Source organism: Carassius auratus, unplaced genomic scaffold (assembly GCF_003368295.1).
Source record: "Carassius auratus strain Wakin unplaced genomic scaffold, ASM336829v1 scaf_tig00026969, whole genome shotgun sequence".
Taxonomy (NCBI): Eukaryota; Metazoa; Chordata; class Actinopteri; order Cypriniformes; family Cyprinidae; genus Carassius; species Carassius auratus.
Window position 1 is genome coordinate 31,906 of NW_020525559.1, and position 20,550 is coordinate 52,455.

At 35.4% G+C, this 20,550-nt stretch overlaps 1 protein-coding gene across 1 annotated transcript; it reads left to right on the top strand.

Moving 5' to 3' along the window:
- Nucleotides 1-5,429: 5,429 nt before the first annotated feature.
- Nucleotides 5,430-18,954, top strand: LOC113079016 (sterile alpha motif domain-containing protein 3-like). The gene is made up of 7 exons (XM_026251194.1): nucleotides 5,430-5,521; nucleotides 5,813-5,908; nucleotides 6,203-6,295; nucleotides 10,734-11,722; nucleotides 13,882-14,037; nucleotides 16,635-16,724; nucleotides 17,915-18,954. The coding sequence occupies exons 4-7, from the start codon at nucleotides 10,748-10,750 to the stop codon at nucleotides 18,233-18,235; spliced, it is 1,542 nt and encodes a 513-aa protein (XP_026106979.1). The 5' UTR covers nucleotides 5,430-5,521; nucleotides 5,813-5,908; nucleotides 6,203-6,295; nucleotides 10,734-10,747; the 3' UTR covers nucleotides 18,236-18,954.
- Nucleotides 18,955-20,550: the final 1,596 nt, after the last annotated feature.

Below are 20,550 nucleotides of genomic sequence, written 5' to 3' on the forward strand. Positions count from 1 at the left end.
ACAAATTGTAAAAAGACAATAAAAGTAAAGAGAATAAAATATTATTAAAAAATTAAATTAAAAAATTCTATATCAAATAAATGCTGTTCTTTTGAACTTTCTATTCATCAAGGAATCCTGAAAAAATAAATTGATTGAAAAAAAATTATTACAAATTCATAAACACATCAATAGTCTAAATGTATTAGTTACACAGAGACATTGATGACAATAATTTATGTTTAAAGGAGTGTGCTTGAACGTGTGTGGTTCTTTCGACATACCCAGTGACTGATTGCCCAAGAGGATATTATCTCCACATGGATAATGCTGTAACATAATGATTTGGGAATGGAAGGGCTGTAGAGTGAACACAAAGGGTAAAATGAGAGTGGAATCAGAGTTCAGGAAACATTGGACTTAAATGCACCTGCATTAAAGGTGTCTTAGGTGTGAAACTAGTTGCCCCTGTATGTTTGCGTGTGCATGTGAGAGCACGTGTTTGAACCAGTGGGGGTGTGATTACCTGACTTGACTGACAGGCTGATGGCGCTGTGCATGTAACTAACTGTGTTGACTCCTGCTCCCGGCTGGAGGCTGACATCAAGAATAACACACACCTCAATAACATCTCTCACCCTGAGTGAAACGCCTGGCACTTTGGAGACAAGAAGGTGAAAGAAAGAGCAGTCCTGGGCCCTATCACTCCACACTTCACCTGAGGAGACAGACAGCAAGACACACAGACAGACACACAGAGGGTGACATGGAGGACATTACTTAAAATAGGGTCATAGGGTGGCACAGGGTCTCAACTTATAGCAATTAAACCATCATGATTTAATTTTGCTTGTAAATTCCATTATCAGCAGTCTTACCATTGATTTCATGTGCTCTTGTTTCATGCTCATGTCTGTTTTTTGTTTTGTTTTGTTTTATTATTGATCAAGGGTTCCTGTAAAAAAAAAAAATTAAGCAGCACATTTTTTTTTTCAACATTGACAATAGTAAAACTGTTTGTTGAGCATCAGCATTCATGTCATATTAGAAAGATTTATGAAGGATCATGTGACACTGAAGAAAATTCAGCTTTGCATCACAGGAATAAATTACATTTGTATAGATATTCAAACGTTTTTTTTGTGAAAAACGTTTTTTTTTTTTTTCCAGGAATCTTTGATCAATAATAAAACAAAGAACAGACATGAGCGTGAAACAAGAACGCATGAAATCAATGGTAAGACTGCTGATAATGGAATTTACAAGCAATATCGTTTATTAAAACTGTAATAATATTTCACATTGTGTTGTATTTTTGATCAAACAAATTCAGTCTTGGTGAACATAAGAGACTTCTTTCAAAATCATCAAAAGATCCTACAGACAACAAACTTCTGCATGCTACTATATAATGAGAAGGGTATACATGTCAAATAGAAATTAACCAAAATTGTTCTCAAATTTCTATTAAGTTCTATAAATTATTTTCTGAAAGTTTTGTTAATGTAAAAACATCCATCTTTTTTTTTTTGAATAATAATAATAATAAAAAATTCCTTAGTTATTTGAAAGTTCTGAAAAAACATCAGCAGAGAGGTTGCTGTGTTCCTAAAATATGCAAAATACACATTCTTTACCATCAACTGCAACTAATAAAAAATGAACCCTACAGAAGCCAAACACATTGGATGTGAAATTCAAAAAGTAAACACTTTTTTCGTCCATAAAAAAATCTGTTCCCACTGTTTCTCATTGTAAGCGTCAATCTATCACTTCAGGCTCATGTCCTCTCCTCCCCATCCTTCACGCCTCTCCCTGATTCTGTCCATCTCTCTGGAGCGGAGGAGAGCGGGAGGGATGCTGGGGGCTGGGAAAACCTGGACTTGACCCCTGAGTTCTGGGCTCCACAGAGTCTTCTCACCAAGCCTCCCTGATGACAGATGAATAGACAAACACTCTTTCTCTCTCTCTCTCTCTCTCACACACACACACATACACAAACACACAACACATACAAGGCTAACACACCACATATGCACATACAGAATACCAAAACTTTGGAGATTGTACAAAATGTGCCGTTTTCTGGTGTTTCTCTCTTTTGCTTGTTAGATTCAGTTGGACTTTTTTTTTTTTTGTCATTTACCACATGCTACTTATTCAGGGTTCAAAGTTGAAAGGGAGGTGAAGCTACACTTGAGAAGTGCAAAGCACAGCCATGAGGAAGCTTCAGCAAAAACGATCTATTCAGAAAATGTATACGTCCCATCAGACATTACAATAGAGAGACGTCGCCATTTCCCACGCCAACTTATAGTTAAAAAAAATCACAATAAATACATGGCCCTGTACAATATACCGGCAAAAGGAGCTGCCATCATGATTCAACTGCATGCTTTGGTGTGAAGTTGTTTAACTGGGCTGTACCGGGAGGTGTGAGCCAAATAAATAGCGAGGGATCGTAAATTACGGCATGGGAGATGGCGGCGACATGGCGGAGGAGGGGTGTATTGATTGTAGACAAAGATCAGGGTTTTTCTTTCTCTTTACCCCACACCTACCCCCAAACTTTTTTCCCCTTCCTGTCTCTTTTTCCACTGCAAGGAAACAATCTTACTCCAAGCCTCGGAAGTCATCGCTCTCAGATGTCTCCGTCTCATCGTTTACAATGCTATTTTCCTTCTTGTTTTGGCATTTTCCTCGTCCGTCTGGTTATTTGTTGCCATTTCTTTTTTGTGTACGCATGGACAAACTTAGAGAATGAATAACTTAGAGAATGAAGCTAAGTTTAGGAACAGCCACCTCTAATAATACCCACATGAAATGGTATTAAATCCCACAACAGGAAAAATGCATGAGGAGTTGACCCTTCTCCGAGGACTTGCGCGTGAAACACACTCTCCCACCTTCACACACTCAATATATGGCAAGCTGTTTAAAAATGTATTCCTTAAGACTAATGAGTAATACTAACTAGTATTCAGTTATTTATTTATTATCTAACTACCACAGTAGGCCTATTTAGTAAGCAATCCTTTTGTGACCAACATATTTTTCAGTTTCTCTAGTAACTATTCCATAGTAATACCTATTCATTAAATGTCATGAATGAGGTAAATGTACTTATTTCGAATGGTGACAGAATATAACTAGATACTACACTGTAAAAAATATTTTCGCAATTTAGTTATTTCAACTTGTTTTTTTGTGTAGAGATAACTAGATTGTCCAGACAACAAGAAATTTTAAGTTTTCTTGTCCTCAACTAGACTGAAAGTTGAATGAACAAGTAAAATGGTTATTTTAACTCAAAAATGTATGTTTAAACAACTGCAATAGACTTTCTGTTGAATTAACAAGTATAATTGTTATTTTAATTTATAAATGTAAGTTGAAACAACTGCACAAAATTTTCTGCAGGTTTTACTTCAATTCTAATGCTTTAATAGCAGTAAACTAAACAATTTACTGTGTAAACTAAACTTAATTTATCTATCTATCTTGCTGTCTGGTAGATTGCATTGTCTTAAACCCTGAACTTCAAGCTTTTAAAACCGCTTTAAACATAAATCTTCAAACTTAACGACATTAAATCTATTTCAAACTTTCTGCTCAGGTTTTCTCAAGCCAATGTCAATGGTTGTCTTGTAGTTATCACTACTGTGGTATATATAAATTAATTACAGTGTATTTTATTTTAGTGTGTACATTAAAAATAGTTGTTTACAATTATGAGCACAGATTAATTAAATTACACCAAAAATTTGTCAAGCTGCTTCAGTTTTTATTCATGGTCAGATTCCAATTCATCATGGGCGGAATTGGGCGATTCATGAACAATGAACCGCTCAAGATGATTCGCTGAATCATTTTTTTTCCTCTGAGAATTTTCGAGAGAAGCCAGCGGAAACTGGATGATTTTCCATGTTGGACAACACGTGTCTTCAGAAGAAATTGAGTGATACAGAGTAAGTGTGACATTTTATATTGTGAACGTGGATTGTTGCAAGTTTTTATTTCGTAATAAGCGTTTTATAGTATTGTGTTATCGAATAATATAGGCCTATTAAGGATTTGTAAAGCAATTAAATGTTTGTTATAGTCGCAGTGTAAATATTGTCCACAAATCCGTCATTTCTGAAATCATACATTAAATTCATAAGTGCAAATGACCATTATTAAAAGCAGATTTTCAGAATTATATTATCCATTTCGAGTCAGAGTGTTTTGCAAATAGAAGATTCGCTCATTGTAACGTACTTCTTCGTGTTGACTCACAGGTTCAGTCAAGTTGATTAAAAGCTGCTCATTCACCAACTGGACCAAACCGGATTTTTACCTCAGTCACTTCATCAGATGCAGAGCGCCAGATATAGGTAAGTTTTCATCACAGTCTTTGAATTAAAAAAGTAACTGTCAAATTGAATCGATGGGTGATGGAAATAACAATTAATATGTCTGTGGTTTGAAATGTCACGGTTTTTCATTATTACTATTCAGAGTTTGGATTTTGCGCGGCCTTGAGCCATTTCGTCGCGCTTTCGTTCTTGTTTTAAGAAATCTAAATAATAGGGAGAATTACACACAATGTTGTCACGAATGTAAGATTATAACGTTATATGTGTATAGAAGATTCGTTCATTGTACTTCTTCGTGTTGACTCACAGGTTCAGTCAAGTTGATTAAAAGCTGCTCGTTCACCAACTGGACCAAACCGGACTTTTACCTCAGTCACTTCATCAGATGCAGAGCGCCAGATATAGGTAAGTTTTCACCACAATCTTTAAGTGACTGTCAAATTGAATCGATATGGGTTATAGAAATAACAATTAATATGTTTGTGGTTTGAAATGTCACGGTTTTCATTATTACTATTCGGAGTTTGGATTCTGCGCGGCCTTGAGCCATTTCGTCGCGCTTTTGTTCTTGTTTTAAGAAATCTGAATAAAATGGGGAATATCACACAATGTTGTCACGAATGTACGATTATTGAGTGTATTTCTGCAAATAGAAGATTCGCTCATTGTAACGTACTTCTTCGTGTTGACTCACAGGTTCAGTCAAGTTGATTAAAAGCTGCTCGTTCACCAACTGGACCAAACCGGATTTTTACCTCAGTCACTTCATCAGATGCAGAGCGCCAGATAATGTATAGGTAAGTTTTCATCACAGTCTTTGAATTAAAAAAGTAACTGTCAAATTGAATCGATGGGTGATAGAAATGACAATTAATATGTCTGTGGTTTGAAATGTCACGGTTTTTCATTATTACTATTCAGAGTTTGGATTTTGCGCGGCCTTGAGCCATTTCGTCGCGCTTTCGTTCTTGTTTTAAGAAATCTAAATAATAGGGAGAATTACACACAATGTTGTCACGAATGTAAGATTATAACGTTATATGTGTATAGAAGATTCGCTCATTGTACTACTTCGTGTTGACTCACAGGTTCAGTCAAGCTGATTAAAAGCTGCTCGTTCACCAACTGGACCAAACCGGACTTTTACCTCAGTCACTTCATCAGATGCAGAGCGCCAGATATAGGTAAGTTTTCACCACAGTCTTTAAGTGACTGTCAAATTGAATCGATATGGGTGATAGAAATAACAATTAATATGTTTGTGGTTTGAAATGTCACGGTTTTCATTATTACTATTCGGAGTTTGGATTCTGCGCGGCCTTGAGCCATTTCGTCGCGCTTTTGTTCTTGTTTTAAGAAATCTGAATAAAATGGGGAATATCACACAATGTTGTCACGAATGTACGATTATTGAGTGTATTTCTGCAAATAGAAGATTCGCTCATTGTAACGTACTTTTTCGTGTTGACTCACAGGTTCAGTCAAGTTGATTAAAAGCTGCTCGTTCACCAACTGGACCAAACCGGATTTTTACCTCAGTCACTTCATCAGATGCAGAGCGCCAGATATAGGTAAGTTTTCATCACAGTCTTTGAATTAAAAAAGTAACTGTCAAATTGAATCTATGGGTGATAGAAATGACAATTAATATGTCTGTGGTTTGAAATGTCACGGTTTTTCATTATTACTATTCAGAGTTTGGATTCTGTGTGGCCTTGAGCCATTTCGTCGCGCTTTTGTTCTTGTTTTAAGAAATCTTAATAATAGGGAGAATTACACGTGATGTTGTCACGAATGTACGATTATTGAGTGTATTTCTGCACATAGAAGATTAGCTCATTGTACTTTCTCATGTTGACTCACAGGTTCTGTCAAGTTGACTAAAAGCTTGTTCACCAACCAGATTTTTTTTACCTCAGTCACTTCACTTCATCTCAGTTGCAGAGCACCAGATACAGGTGAGTTTTCACAGAAATCTTTGGAAATTCTTAAAATTAACTATCAATTTGTGATGCGGGTAACTTAAAGGGATGGTTCGGACTAAATTCAACCTAGGGTCATTTGCACCATGACCTCCAGCCAAACACCTCCCCAAAAGCTTTTTTTTCCCTTGGTCGAACATTATTAAAGTTAGAGCTTTTTTAGCGCGATCAGCCAGAGGGCTTAGTGCAGGCGCTAATTGACACACTGCATGTTTCAGTGATGCCTGTTTGTGTCATTTGTTATTTGAGAACACATTTCAACAATCTTCCTAATTTCATCATGTGAATCATTTATAAACCTGTTGTCTGAAGTTTCAGGGTCTCCCTGCATTTGAAAGCAAAAAATAATAAGGCAGTAATTAAAGATAATAATAGGGATGTATGATTAATTTTTGGCTTCCAACGATGAAAACAAGATAAACGAGGTAGAACGGTCATTGTGCCGCTGTTGCATTACTTCGAGCACACCTTCAATTCCTTCAGAGTTGTGCTTTCGTTTCTCCCTAAAACCCCAAACTTAAAGTGACAGCAGCTAAACTGCTGTCTGTCAGTGATGAAAATCAAACAAATGACATAGCAAAATCACTCAAAGATTTTGACTGTTTAATCTGTGCTTAAATAAGGATTAATCTATATTTAATCTATGCAATATGTAATGTCAGTGTTTGCACACTGACTGAATGGGCACTTCATGCAGCACACATAAATTCATATTCACTTATTCTTGATTTAAATTTTTAAATTGGCAAGGCTTAAAAACATGCGCAAATGAGTTTAGTTTAAACACTGATAGCAATGTGTGCTGTTCAAGTCTCACCTGTGATTGTGTGCTGTCAACACCTGTGTGATAACTCAGTAAATGACTGGTCATATTAGAGCATATGACACTCACATTTAACAAAGTTTGCAAAGAGTGACTGTTTTGTCCACTTTTTTTTGATCATTGCTGTTGTAATATATTGGAAAGTTAGAATGTGTATCCGACATACATTTGATGTCATACATCCAGAAACATTCATTAGCAGAACTCTGTCTATTTAATGCATTATTTTCAACAAACCATATTATCGATAAATTGTCAGATTTGAGATGAACCAGGACGCAAGTGCATGCCAAACTGTGGGTGGAGAATGTAATGGTTCGAAATATATATATATATATTTTTTAAACCGAGAACTGTTATGCCCCTACTATGTACAATAGCTTTATCACACTTCCCTTTTCCAGTAAGTGAAGCAGTGAATCGCTACTTCCGGTACTATCGCAGCACAATCAAAACTAATGGCTGAATGTTTGCATTGTTTTTGTTTTTTGTTTTACTCTTTTTATATTTTTCTGTACACCATAATCATCAGAATATCTCTTCTCCTGTCTCTGAAATTGTCCAGATTTTGAAATCATTCTGCGGATGCTCATTTTAAGAGGTGTTTAGTCAACTATGTGTTAACAGCACATTAAAAATATACATAACAGGAAGAATCAATACACTGCTTTGGCAAGCACTTCCGGTAATCTATTTCACTGTGATAAAGGTCTATTGTATGGTGTGGTTTCCAGCAGCCTGTCATATGATCGCAACTTTGTTTCATGCCAACTTTAAGCCTGAGAGACTTGACTAAGGGTGTTATTGGGTGTTATTTTTTTTTAAATAAACTGTCTTTTTTTATTGTAGGTATGTTGGTGTTAATGTGAAGATGAAGTGGACTTGTAAGTACTGCATTTTTGACAGTACAAAAAGAAAAATTATCATTCAGCATTACAAATTAAAACATGGACATCATGGGAGGACCTGTCCTTTGCCATGTATTTACCAAGATTGTGTCTGCTCCTTTAGAACTCAGGCAACACTGATAAGACATTTGCATACGCATCATGCAAAATCTGTCGATCACGTGAATTCCCGGGTGAAGTGTAACCTCTGCAGTTTCTCAGAGAGCTGCAATTTCAAGCAGTACTTCTCCCACCTGGGCATTCACTTGAAAAACAATGAAAATGTCCAGTGCCCATTTGAAGACTGCAGTTTTCAAACTTGTGTGTTCTCTACATTTGCGGCTCACAGAAGTAAAAGACACCATTCCCAAAATACTGGACATTTTAAAGCAGAGTTAATTTCATGTCAAATCGAAGAGGTTGAGGAAAGGTTTGAACATACAGATAATCAACCTGCGGACAGCCTACCAGCCGAAGGGTGTTGGCACCCAGTCCAGTCCAGTCCATTGCATTCCAATCCAGATCTTCCTGTTGAGGGCTTGATTCAACATAAGTTAGCTTCACTGTTTTTACGCATGGAAGCCATTTTACATGTCTCAAAGACAGCCATTCAAGAAATAGTTGAAGAACTTGGAAGCATTGGTAGTAATGTTGGAGAGCTTGCTGAGATGTCAGTTAAACAGGTCTTAAACAAACACAACTGTTCATTGGATTCCTCAGTTATTGCTGCCATTACCGAAACGGTCTTGGAAACAAATCCTTTAGCCTTTTTGTCCAAAAGGGGTCCTCTTAGCTCTATTTACAAAAGAACAACATACTACAAAGATAATTTCACTGTGATAGAACCTGTAGAATACACTCTTGATGCTTCTCGGAAAAACACATTTGTTTATGTACCAATTTTAAAAGTTTTAACTGCGCTGTTGAATCGAAGTGACGTCCTTGACAAGGTTTTACAGTCAGACCAAGCAGATACATGGAAACATCCTGAAACAATTAAAACATTTAGGGATGGGCTGTATTTTAAGGACAACAAGATCCTTTTTTCAGATGAATTGCGCATAGCCCTTGGACTTTACATTGACGATTTTGAAGTGTGTAACCCTTTGGGCACTTCAAGGAAAAAGCACAAACTTTGTGCCATTTACTGGTTAATTGCAAATCTTCCAGGAAGAGACCGGTCCACTTTATCATCCATCTACCTTGCAACATTATGTAAGACCAAGGATGTCAAAGAGTATGGATACGACAAAATTCTTGAACCGCTTCTTTCAGACGTTGAAGTACTTGAACAACATGGAGTGTTTGTTCAGACACTGGGTGCAAGTATAAGAGGAACAATACTCTATGTGTCTGCAGACAATTTAGGCGCACACTCGCTTGCTGGATTTCAAGAAAGTTTTTCAACAAACAAGTTCTGCAGATTTTGTTTGGTAGCACGTGATGAGATTCAGACACATGAAGTTAGAGAGAGGAGGTTCCCAAAGAGAACGGAGGAGTTGCATGAGCAGACTCTTTGTGAAATTCAGAAGAACAAGGATTCACACGCAGTAGTAGATGGTGTTAAGAGGGACTGTCCTCTTAACAGACTTGCACATTTCTCCACCATGAAAGGCTTTCCCCCTGACTTTCTCCACGACGTCTTTGAAGGTGTTGTACCCCTGGAGCTAAGTCTTTGTTTGAAGAAACTGATTCAGAAGAAATATTTCACATTGGACGAGTTGAATGCCGCAATTCAGTCCTTCCCATATAGATTTTCTGACAAAACAAACCGACCACAGCAGATCTTAAAATCATTCCAACTGAAAGGTTCTTTAGGAGGCAACGGACATGAAAACTGGAGCCTTCTGCGGTTATTACCTTTGATTATTGGTTCAAAAGTTCCAGAAAATGATGCAACCTGGAGTTTAATTCTTGAACTGAAGGACATTGTTGAGATTTTAGCCTCATCTCAGTTTTCCACAGAGAGTTTGGACTACCTTGATTCAAAAATATCAGATCACCGGAAATTGTTGCAAGACGAATTTCCAGACTTCAGACTCCGTCCAAAGCACCATTTTATCGAGCACTATCCAGAACTAATCAAATGTTTTGGACCAGTGATTGATTTCTGGACCATACGATTTGAAGCAAAACACAGCTTTTTAAAAAAAGCTGTGCATGACTCTGGAAACTTTAAAAATGTAATGCTTACATTAGCCCAGCGACATCAGCTGACACTTGCTTACCACCTTGACATGCCAACTCTTTTCAAGCCAGATTTAGTGGTTGATCATGTTTCAGTTCTGTCCACTGAGTGCCTGGATCTTTCATTTAAGCTGGCAGTTAAATCCAAATATTCCAATGTTACATCGATATCTGTTGCATCCAGTGCATGCATATATGGCACCAGGTACTCTGAGGGAATGTTTCTTTCTGTGGGATACACCAGTGGGCTTCCAGACTTTGGCAGACTTGTCAAAATATTGATTGTTATGAACAAACCTGCCTTTCTCATTGAACCGTATTCAGCATGGTACAGTGAGCATTTCAGATGCTTTGAACTAACTAAGTATACCACTTGTGAGTTGAGAGTTGTTGATCCAGATGAATTGAATGATTATCATCCCTTGTCCTCATATGCAGTGCTTGATAAGAAGCTGATGATTTCACCGAAGACATTCCTCCTTAACTAAATGCATTTACTGTTGCCTTTTCTTCTTAGAAACCTGCAACAAAATGATTCTTCGTGTGATTTTGTCCCCTGAGGATATTAGGAAAGTTTACATTGATCGGCCACAATCCATAGAATCTCTTCTGTCAACACTGAAAAGCAAGCTGAACATACAAAGTGATTTTACACTTCAGTATGAGGATCCTGAATTTGACCATGAGTTGTGCAACCTAACGACTATCACTGAACTTCCTCCTGAAAAGGCAACCCTTAAAGTTAATTGTAGAGCACCACCCTCTGACTCTAGCCAGTCAGATGTGACATTAGACACAGCGGTTATGTCATCATCGTCTGACTCGAGTATCAAGAATGGAAATCCTGGATCAATAACTGCAAGTAGTCGCTCACAGCAATGGCCTGTTTCTTTTCCCATTCCAAGCTTTTCATATGATGTAGAATTACGTTTGAAACGTGGAAATGAGCAATATGCTAAAGATGGCTCACTGCTCAGCCTATCCAAGGATGTTAAATCTGAGATTCTTGACAAACTTGCCACTGCAATCTATTCTTACAAGGCGTATCCATCCAATGAGGAGTTCGAGTCTGTTTCAAGGGCTCTCACAGAGACACATCCATGCCTTAAAGAACCGGGATCGGCCACAGGGTGGTATGGATGGAAAATAAGCCTTAAATTCAAAATGGGAAACTTCCGAAGTAAACTTCGTGATGCTGGATGTCCAGAGCTTACTGTTACTAGTGAAAAATGCCATGCTTCAGATAGAAAAAAATACAAAGTCAAGAAACCCCGAAGATCGGAGACCAATTTTCTACCGGACTTACCTGCTGGATCAAGTTATACTGCTTTGGAGACTGAAAGGAAAGATATACAGTGTGAGATGACAAAAAAAAATCCAGACTGGCATGTAATTGATGCAGCTATGGAGAAAACTTTCTGTGCCAGAAGAAAGGAGATTGTAGAAGATGAGCCCACAGTATCAGAAATAAGGAGGAGATGGCCTGCACTTTTCACTCAAAGACAAGTAAGTGTAGAAAGATGTAATATACCGTATTTTTCGGACTATAAGTCGCACCTGAGTATAAGTCGCATCAGTCCAAAAATACGTCATGATGAGGAAAAAAACATATACAAGTCGCACTGGACTATAAGTCGCATTTATTTAGAACCAAGAACCAAGAGAAAACATTACCGTTTACAGCCGCGAGAGGGCGCTCTGTGCTGCTCAGTGCTCCTGTCACCTATCAGATCGGCTGCATATTTACTACCTGCAGAATACGATTTTCTTTTTGGGGGCATTTTGTTTGCATTCAGTCTTTTTCAGTTGTCTTTAAGTTAATATTTCAGTTAACAGTTTTCAGTTAATATTTTCAGGGGTATGCTACAGGAGCACTGAGCAGCATAGAGTGCCCTCTCGCGGCTGTAGACGGTAATGTTTTCTCTTGGTTAATTTCTCTTGGTTCATGTCAAATTAATTTTGATAAATAAGTCGCACTTGACTATAAGTCGCAGGACCAGCCAAACTATGAAAAAAAGTGCGACTTATAGTCCGGAAAATACGGTAAGTCTCGGGTGTCACCAGAATGTGTCTGTGAAGTTTTAGCTCCAAAAAACACCTCTTTTTGGGTGGGAGAAAAAAAAGTGATGTTTTTTGTGTGCATCTCTTTAAATGCAAATGAGTTCCTGCTCCCCGCCTCTTGCCAGTAGAGGGCTGTCTGCTAGAACTCGCTATTCAATACACTGACATAAACAATACAGGAGAAGCTCACACAGCAAATATAACTCTCAAAATTGATCATTACAAACGGTTCGTGATGCAACATATCCAGATGTATGGCATATATTTTTTTTTAATTTTACCGATTTTCTTGGACACATTCCCTTCAATAAAATTACACCACTGCAACCTTAGTGGCTCAGATGTGGAGAGTTAATGGAGACTAGGGATGTATGAGACTAGTCAATTAAACAATACTGCTGCTGTTAGTCGACTTAGAAAATATTAGTCGTTTACAAATTAATTTTTTTTGCACTTTTTTCACATTTTGCTTTGTTTTTACAAAGACATTTAAATTACCGTCATGTTAATGTTACATCTTGAAATTAATGCAGTATTTTGAAAATATATCTGGAGCGGCAAATAAAATCATTTAATTTTACATTCGGTTTTTGCATGTTCAAACCAGGACTGGTTGCCGTGGTAGCGAACAACAATACCTTAACGTGCTGACTTGTGTCAGAGTCCCTATATATATATATATATATATATATATATATATATATATATATATATATATATATATATATATGGTTTGAACTCATTAGTCCTTTGCTGCTGATTCAGTTGATCTTAATATATGTGTCTAAAATGGCTAACATTGCTTAAGTGAACGTTCAATATACAACAATGATAAATCAAGGCAAGCACATCGCATGCATGATATCTGACCTATTTTTAGCTGCATTCAGTATAGGATTTGATTGTTCATAGATTAAGTGTTCTTGCAAATGGATCACATATACACTGTCTCCGGAGGTCAGACTAGTTGGTTGCAAAATTTCAGTTTAAAAGGTTACAAAATTAGTTGTTGCGCACATCCCTAATGGAGACTCTTATGTTCATTATTACAGGCATCAACAAATCAGTTATAATGTTTACATACTATAGCTGAGACATACCACAAGTTCACAGATGGTCGATCTTGAGTGCTGCTGTCATGCAGAGTTTAGCTCATGATCCAACTCACTTTCCTTTGCATAGCTGTAGTTATTCTTAAGATATTCAGGTGTGTTTGACTAGGGTTGGAGCTAAACTGTGCAGGACAGATGTACTCCAATACCGATGTCTGTCTATCCCTGCACTGCTCCAGTGACAATATAACAATGGCAGACTGCTAATAGGGTAGAGATTGTCACCAGTGGGCGGGGCTTTTCCCTACGATGACGTCAACATAGAGAGAAATCTGGAATCACTTGTTTTGAGAGACTGATTTATGGGGATTCTAAAAAAAAAAAGGGGGTGGGTGGATTTTACCATTATAGGCTGGTTGTTTACACACTGTGGACACACATCTGTGTTTAAATGCCTTATTAAAGTGAATTTTGCATAATAGGTCCCCTTTAATGTTTAGTTTATGTGCGTGGGATTTTTTTAAAGTCTTTTTCTTTTTTTTGTTTCAACAGGTTGCTCTTGAATTCTGTAGGCTTGTCTCCATTGATTTAAAAAGAACATTCTTCGAAGGGCTTGACAAGCATCTACCCAGGCTCCTGCAATTATACACCAAGCGAAGCAATGAAGTTCCAGAACTTCTGAATGTGTTGAAGTGTCTGGATGAACAGGCAAGTCAAATTTAATTTATACAGCAAAACTAATTTGTTATTAGCTTTCAAAGAAATTTGCATCAGGAAAATTCTATTATTTGCTAGTGTTGCACAAAATCCCACTGGTAAAAACGATTTGAGGTCTCATTTTGTTAGTAGGACCCTATGATTTCTGTGATGCGCAAAACACAGATGGAATCATCTATTAAAATTTTTTTTTTTTTTTTTACTGTATTGCATGGAATGTCACAGAATTCGTCAATATTTGGATAAATAAATCAAAAGTAGGTCAGTCACTTAAATCAAAACCGCAAAAAGACTCTTTAAATATGAATCCTGCATGTTCTGTGTGAATGAATGGCGCAGACATGCAGTTTTGTTTACTACACATACTGAAGTACGTGTGACACTTGCAGTGTTTTTTCAGCCTATGCCGTCTCACATTAGGGGCTTTCGCACCGGAGGAACCTTTTCATAGTTCCTAGAACTATTGGCGGAAGTTCCCGGATTTTGGCGGTTTTGCACCGCGGGATCTAGGAACGATTTTAATTCTAGGAACTCCTTTTGGGGGAACTAATTTAGCTCCTACTTCAGAGTAGGGTCTAACCCAGCATAGGGATGCAGTGATTAACCAGTTTTACAATTAACCGCGGTTTAAAACATCATGGTTAATTAATCATAAAGGATCGGCTAAACACCTTAAACAAAACAAATACAAAGTTACACTAGTGGTACACCAGCTTAAAGTGCTGTGCTTATCAGAGACTAGGAGACCACCCTGGTGGCTTCTAGAACTACCCGGTGCAAAATCCCTTTATATGAGGACAATTAACACATGAACTTCATCTCCAGAGCTGCTGTCAGAGTCACTACATGAGCATTTTACCTTTTCTTTTGAGAAAATTATCGTCATATCATATTCACACAGAAACTTCAAGGTATTCACGAAAACCCATCCAAACAAGTTTGTTGTAACTTATGACAGAAATATATGACTCTATATAACTTTTGAACAGTATAAGTTTTTAACAGTATATATATATTATATAGCTTTACATACATTAACAGTTTTTATGGAATGCATTTTCTGTCAAATTTAAATAAATCAATTAAATTATAATATTTTGGATTATCATATATCATTATCATATTTTTGATTATACAACTAAAATGGAATTTGAGCTGCTCAATAAACCCCACTTTGTCTAACTGTGTAAACACTAAATAATGTTGCAAGCTTCAAGTTACTTCTGTGGCACTATTAATTGCTTATTTAAATAACTTAGTTGTTCACAGCAAGTCACAGTTCTCATGCAATATGATGAAGAATGATCTTTCCGAAGATGATTACGGATGGGTATCCTTTAAGTTTTAATGGTATTACTATTAGTAATTATCGATCCAGTACTTTTAACAGTAGACTTTAATTCTTTTTGTTCTATTAAAAAGAAAAAAAATGATCATTGACTTATAATCTGTAATGTAAAATAAATGGTTAATAAAGGAAAACAAACCGCAATGTTTGAACAAAACAAATTCATATAAAACATCTATTTGTTGAATGCACCAGTGTGCAGCCATTTTTTTTATTTATATATATATATATATCTTTATATATATATATATATATACACACACACAGTACAGGTCAAAAGTTTGGAAACATTGCTATTTTTAATGTTTTTGAAAGAAGTTTCTTCTGCTCATCAAGCCTGCATTTATTTGATCAAAAATACAGAAAAAAAATGTAATATTGTGATATATTATTACAATTTAAAATAATTGATTTTCAATTTATTATACTTTAAATTATCATTTATTTCTGTGATGCAAAGCTGAATTTTTAGGATCATTATCACATGATCCTTTAGAAATCATTCTAATATGATGATTCATTATCAAAGTTGGAAACAGTTCTGCTGCTTAATATTTTTTCATAACGTGATACTTTTTTAGGATACTTTGATGAATAAAAAGTAAAAAAAAAAAAAAAAAAAGAAGCTATGTTTTTAAAATATAAATATTTTGTAACAACAATATACACTACTGGTCAGTAATTTGGGGTCAGTAATTTTTTTTATTTTATTTTTTAATAAAATCAATACTTTTATTCAGCAAGGATGTGTTAAATTGATAAAAAGTGATAGTAAAGAAGATTTATATTATTAGAAAATATATATATTTTCTTTTCTTTTTTTTTTTGAATAAATGCAGTTCTTTTTAACCTTTTATTCATCAAATATATTAGACAGCAGAACTGTTTCCAACACTCATAATAAATCATCATATTAGAATGATTTCTAAAGGATCATGTGATAGACTGGATGTCACATGTGACACTGAAGACTGGAGTAATGATGCTGAAAATTCAGCTTTGCATCACAGGAATAAATTATTTTTTAAAGTATATTCAAATAGAAAACTATTATTTTAAGTTGTAATAATATTTCACAATATTACTGTTTTTTCTGTATTTTTGATCAAATAAATGCAGGCTTGATGAGCAGAAGAGACTTCTTTCAAAAACATTAAAAATAGTAATGTTTCCAAACTTTTGACTTGTACTGTATATACAAACAAAACACTTCCGTCAAGTGAACACATTTTTTTGGCAGAGTTGTAACCAGAAGAAGAGGGGAGCAGTTATTTTGGGCCTTCCATACTACATGAGGGAGAAACCAGAAAACGTCTTCAAAGTTTGTGAGGTAAACATTTTAGTATTTTTTCCCATTAAAACTGGAATAAGGATGCACCAATATCACTTTAGTATGATAGTGATGCTTTTATTTGGTACTTTTTATATTTTGGTGATACAGATTATAGATACCTGTATTTTCATTGAAACCATAAGAATATGAATCATTATTTGGCTTTCCTTCAGTTATGTTATGCTTAATTATGCCTTTTAAAATGTATTGTATTGCTATATCATATTTTATCTTTCAAGTAGAGGTGGTCGCGTGATATAGCAAAAATATCAGAGCACGATTATTTTCAGGAATATCACGATTATTTTTCATGTTGGTTTTACTATTTTTCATGTGACTGATCAGTACATCCAAACTCATTTCACAATATTAAAAACGCAAAATGCAGAATCGAATCATTAATTGTGAATCATCAGTTTTAATTGTGTATTGTTGAATTTTTCTGAATTTGCAAAAATTACTATTGAATCAAATCATTTCGCTGTAAATGAAGACAAAAAAAGTACCAAGCAAACTGGATCTTATTCAACAAGTATGTGTACAAATGAATTTGCATATGAAATCTGCATACTAACATTTTCACAAACAAATAATCCTTTATCAATAACTTCTATTCTAAAACTTAGGGGCTGTTTACATGAAAACTGAAGTGAGCACTGAACATGAAGTTTCAAAGCACAAGGTTTCGAAAATGATACTGTTACCGTCTTTATGTAAACAACAAAAACATGAATCTGAAAACGGTAACATATTGCGCGTATGTGTTTTTTGATGAAGTGACATCGCCAACTACTGACGTTTTCGCAGATCCGTGTGAACAGGGATCATTTTGACAATGTTGTTGTCTGTTTTTAATACATCATTGTCATGTAAACATACCCTTATTCTGAATTTAAAAACACAGCTGATTGTGCATAGTGCACACCTCCTTTTGACATTTTTCTGTGATTTTTATTTTATAAAAAGTAGAAGAATATTCATCAGATTACTTGAATAGCTCTATTTGGAAAATCATTCTAGAAAAATTTGATTTGCATAGACAAACATTTTATTGGCATAGACAGAAAAAAAAATACACTACTAAAATGTAAACCGGCATTTACGGCATTTAAAATGTATGTTTAATGTGGTAATGAAAGTTCTAGTCTACCGCTAAATCTTTAATCTCTCTCTCTCTTTTTTTTCAGCCGACTGACAATGAGGTCGATGTTGTTCAGAGTGTTAAGGTGGGCATCTTGTCAGTGAGCGAGGACACCAGACAAGATTGTGCCTTCCCAGACGACGTCGTGAATATGGCTGTGATACTGGAGGGGGAGATTGTCATTGTGGATCTCCAAGACATTCCAAATGCCTTTGTCACATTGTTTGGACTGCTTTACGCTTTAAACATCAGCTATCCCAAAGAGCTGCGATACACCTTTGAGGTGATCCAGCGGATCTTTATGAACATTGATGGGGAAAGCTGCTCCGCTAAAGTTCATGGACTGAAAAACCAACTAATGCGGTGAAGTGCCTGCAACCTTTGCTATGTCCTTTTTTTTTTCCTCTTTTTTTTTTTTTTTTTTTTTTTTTTTAAGAGTAATGTTCAATTTAATTGATGAATTTGTTAAAGCATCAGCTAAGTTGAGATTAAGGAGGTATGAAACCAATTCATACGTCTTTTAATGTGTTAATGCTTTTCAGAGTTTCTTTTTGAAAGGAATGTTGTGAACAGGATGTTTCTATATTGTATGTTGTGGGAGTGGCATTTTAAAGTGTTTAGTTTAATTGATGAATTTGTTGAAGCTTGAGAGCATAAAAAATTGATAACCTAGTTTATATTAAAATGGCATTTAAGCCAATTCATAAGTCTATAATGTGTTTAACAATGTTTTAACATTTTCTTTTGGAACAAAGGATATTTCTATATTGAATGCTGTGGGGTGATCTTGTTTAATGTTATGTAACAGATTAATCCACAAGACTTGCATTGAGACAGGTGTAAAACACCTTTCAATTAGTTTTTTTCTGGTGTTTTTAGGAGTTAATTGCAATAAACTTTGTACTGAAAATTGTATTAGTGATTGTTAATTTGCCATACATTTTTGTTTAAATCAAATGTAGCTTACAAATTAATGTTCAAGTAGTAATTCATTATTTGGTTCTGCTGCAGGTTTTAAAGTTTCAAAACACCACTTTAGTTGGCTGAACTTATTGGATGTAGTTTAGATAACTTAACTTTAGTTGGCTGAACTTATTGGATGTAGTTCAGATAACTTAACTTTAGTTGGCTGAACTTATTAGATGTAGTTTAGATAACTTAACTTTAGTTGGCTGAACTTATTGGATGTAGTTTAGATAACTTAACTTTAGTTGGCTGAACTTATTAGATGTAGTTTAGATAACTTAACTTTAGTTGGCTGAACTTATTGGATGTAGTTTAGATAACTTAACTTTAGTTGGCTGAACTTATTAGATGTAGTTTAGATAACTTAACTTTAGTTGGCTGAACTTATTGGATGTAGTTTAGATAACTTAACTTTAGTTGGCAGAACTTATTGGATGTAGTTTAGATAACTTAACTTTAGTTGGCTGAACTTATTGGATGTAGTTTAGATAACTTAACTTTAGTTGGCTGAACTTAAGTTCGAAGTTTAATTAACTAAATTAAATCAGTTCATTGTACTTTATAACTTGTCAGGTAAACCTTTCCAAATTTGTCAGGTACACTTTTCCAAATAAGTTAGTTTAAACTCAAAAAACCCATGCAAAAAGATAACAAAAAATAATGAGTTAAGTCAACAAAAGATTTTTTTACAGTGTAGCCACTGCTGGAATAGTGACTAGTATCAAAATAATTATTGGTATTAGGAATAGTAATGTAAAAATCAAAATGATTCATTACCAATTAAATAGATAGTTTCCTAGTTATTATTTAAATAAGATCTTGTATTTAATGAATAGTTACTAGTGAAACCGAAGATGCTAATCAGTACTTATTCATTAGAAATCGTGGTAGCACTTTATTTTACAGTCCTGTTCCTCATGTACATACTATGCACTTATTATAGTAATTACAATAACTATGTAATAACTAGGTACTAACCCTGAATCTACCCCTAAACCTAACCCTACCCCATGTAGTTGCCTTGTGTTACCTGAACTTTCTTAGATAAATACACTGTGCACTATAAGTACATGGAAGTACACGTACTGTAAAATAAAGTGCAACCAAAATGGTGATAGTTATTTTTCAGAAGTAAATGTTAAAGTCGCTTGCCATGCTGAAGGTCTTCAAAGTTGGTAAAACATTTACTTATGCTTGTGGACATAGGTGGGTTAAATGGCCCACCATTGCAGTGCAAGGTAGTATGAATGGTACATTTAAAACAGATTTGTATTTCTGAACATGTTCTGACAGATACTGCTCAGGGCCTCCATTATAACTTGCATTGCAATATGTTGCAAATAAATAAATAAATGAAATAAAATAGAGGAAGGATGAAAACTTCTAGGGCTGATTTAATATTATGTGCTAAAATTACACGCAACATGTCAATGCAAACACTACTTAAATTATTATTTTTAAATAATAAATACAATGGCATTTTATTATTTAAAACATGTTAATGAGTAACACACTGTTGACGGTGACCATGGATAACAGGCAGTGGATATTTGATATATGTGTCTAATGAAGCTGACTATTGGTCAGGTGTGTGTCCGGAAAAGCTGGTGCGCGCAAACACCAACACAGAACACCTGTCTTACTTTGTGTGCATGCTTGCTTGTGTGTTGTGTAGCTGCGGTAGCATATTTCTGAGCCTGTACTTGCACTGGATTT

Excerpts from the sequence above, each read along its gene's own strand:
- LOC113079016 (XM_026251194.1), top strand. The coding sequence starts at position 10,748 with ATGATTCTTCGTGTGATTTTGTCCCCTGAGGATATTAGGAAAGTTTAC. Across the intron at positions 14,038-16,634 it reads TGAAGTGTCTGGATGAACAG|AGTTGTAACCAGAAGAAGAG; the intron begins GCAAGTCAAATT and ends TTTTTTTGGCAG. Across the intron at positions 16,725-17,914 it reads ACGTCTTCAAAGTTTGTGAG|CCGACTGACAATGAGGTCGA; the intron begins GTAAACATTTTA and ends CTTTTTTTTCAG.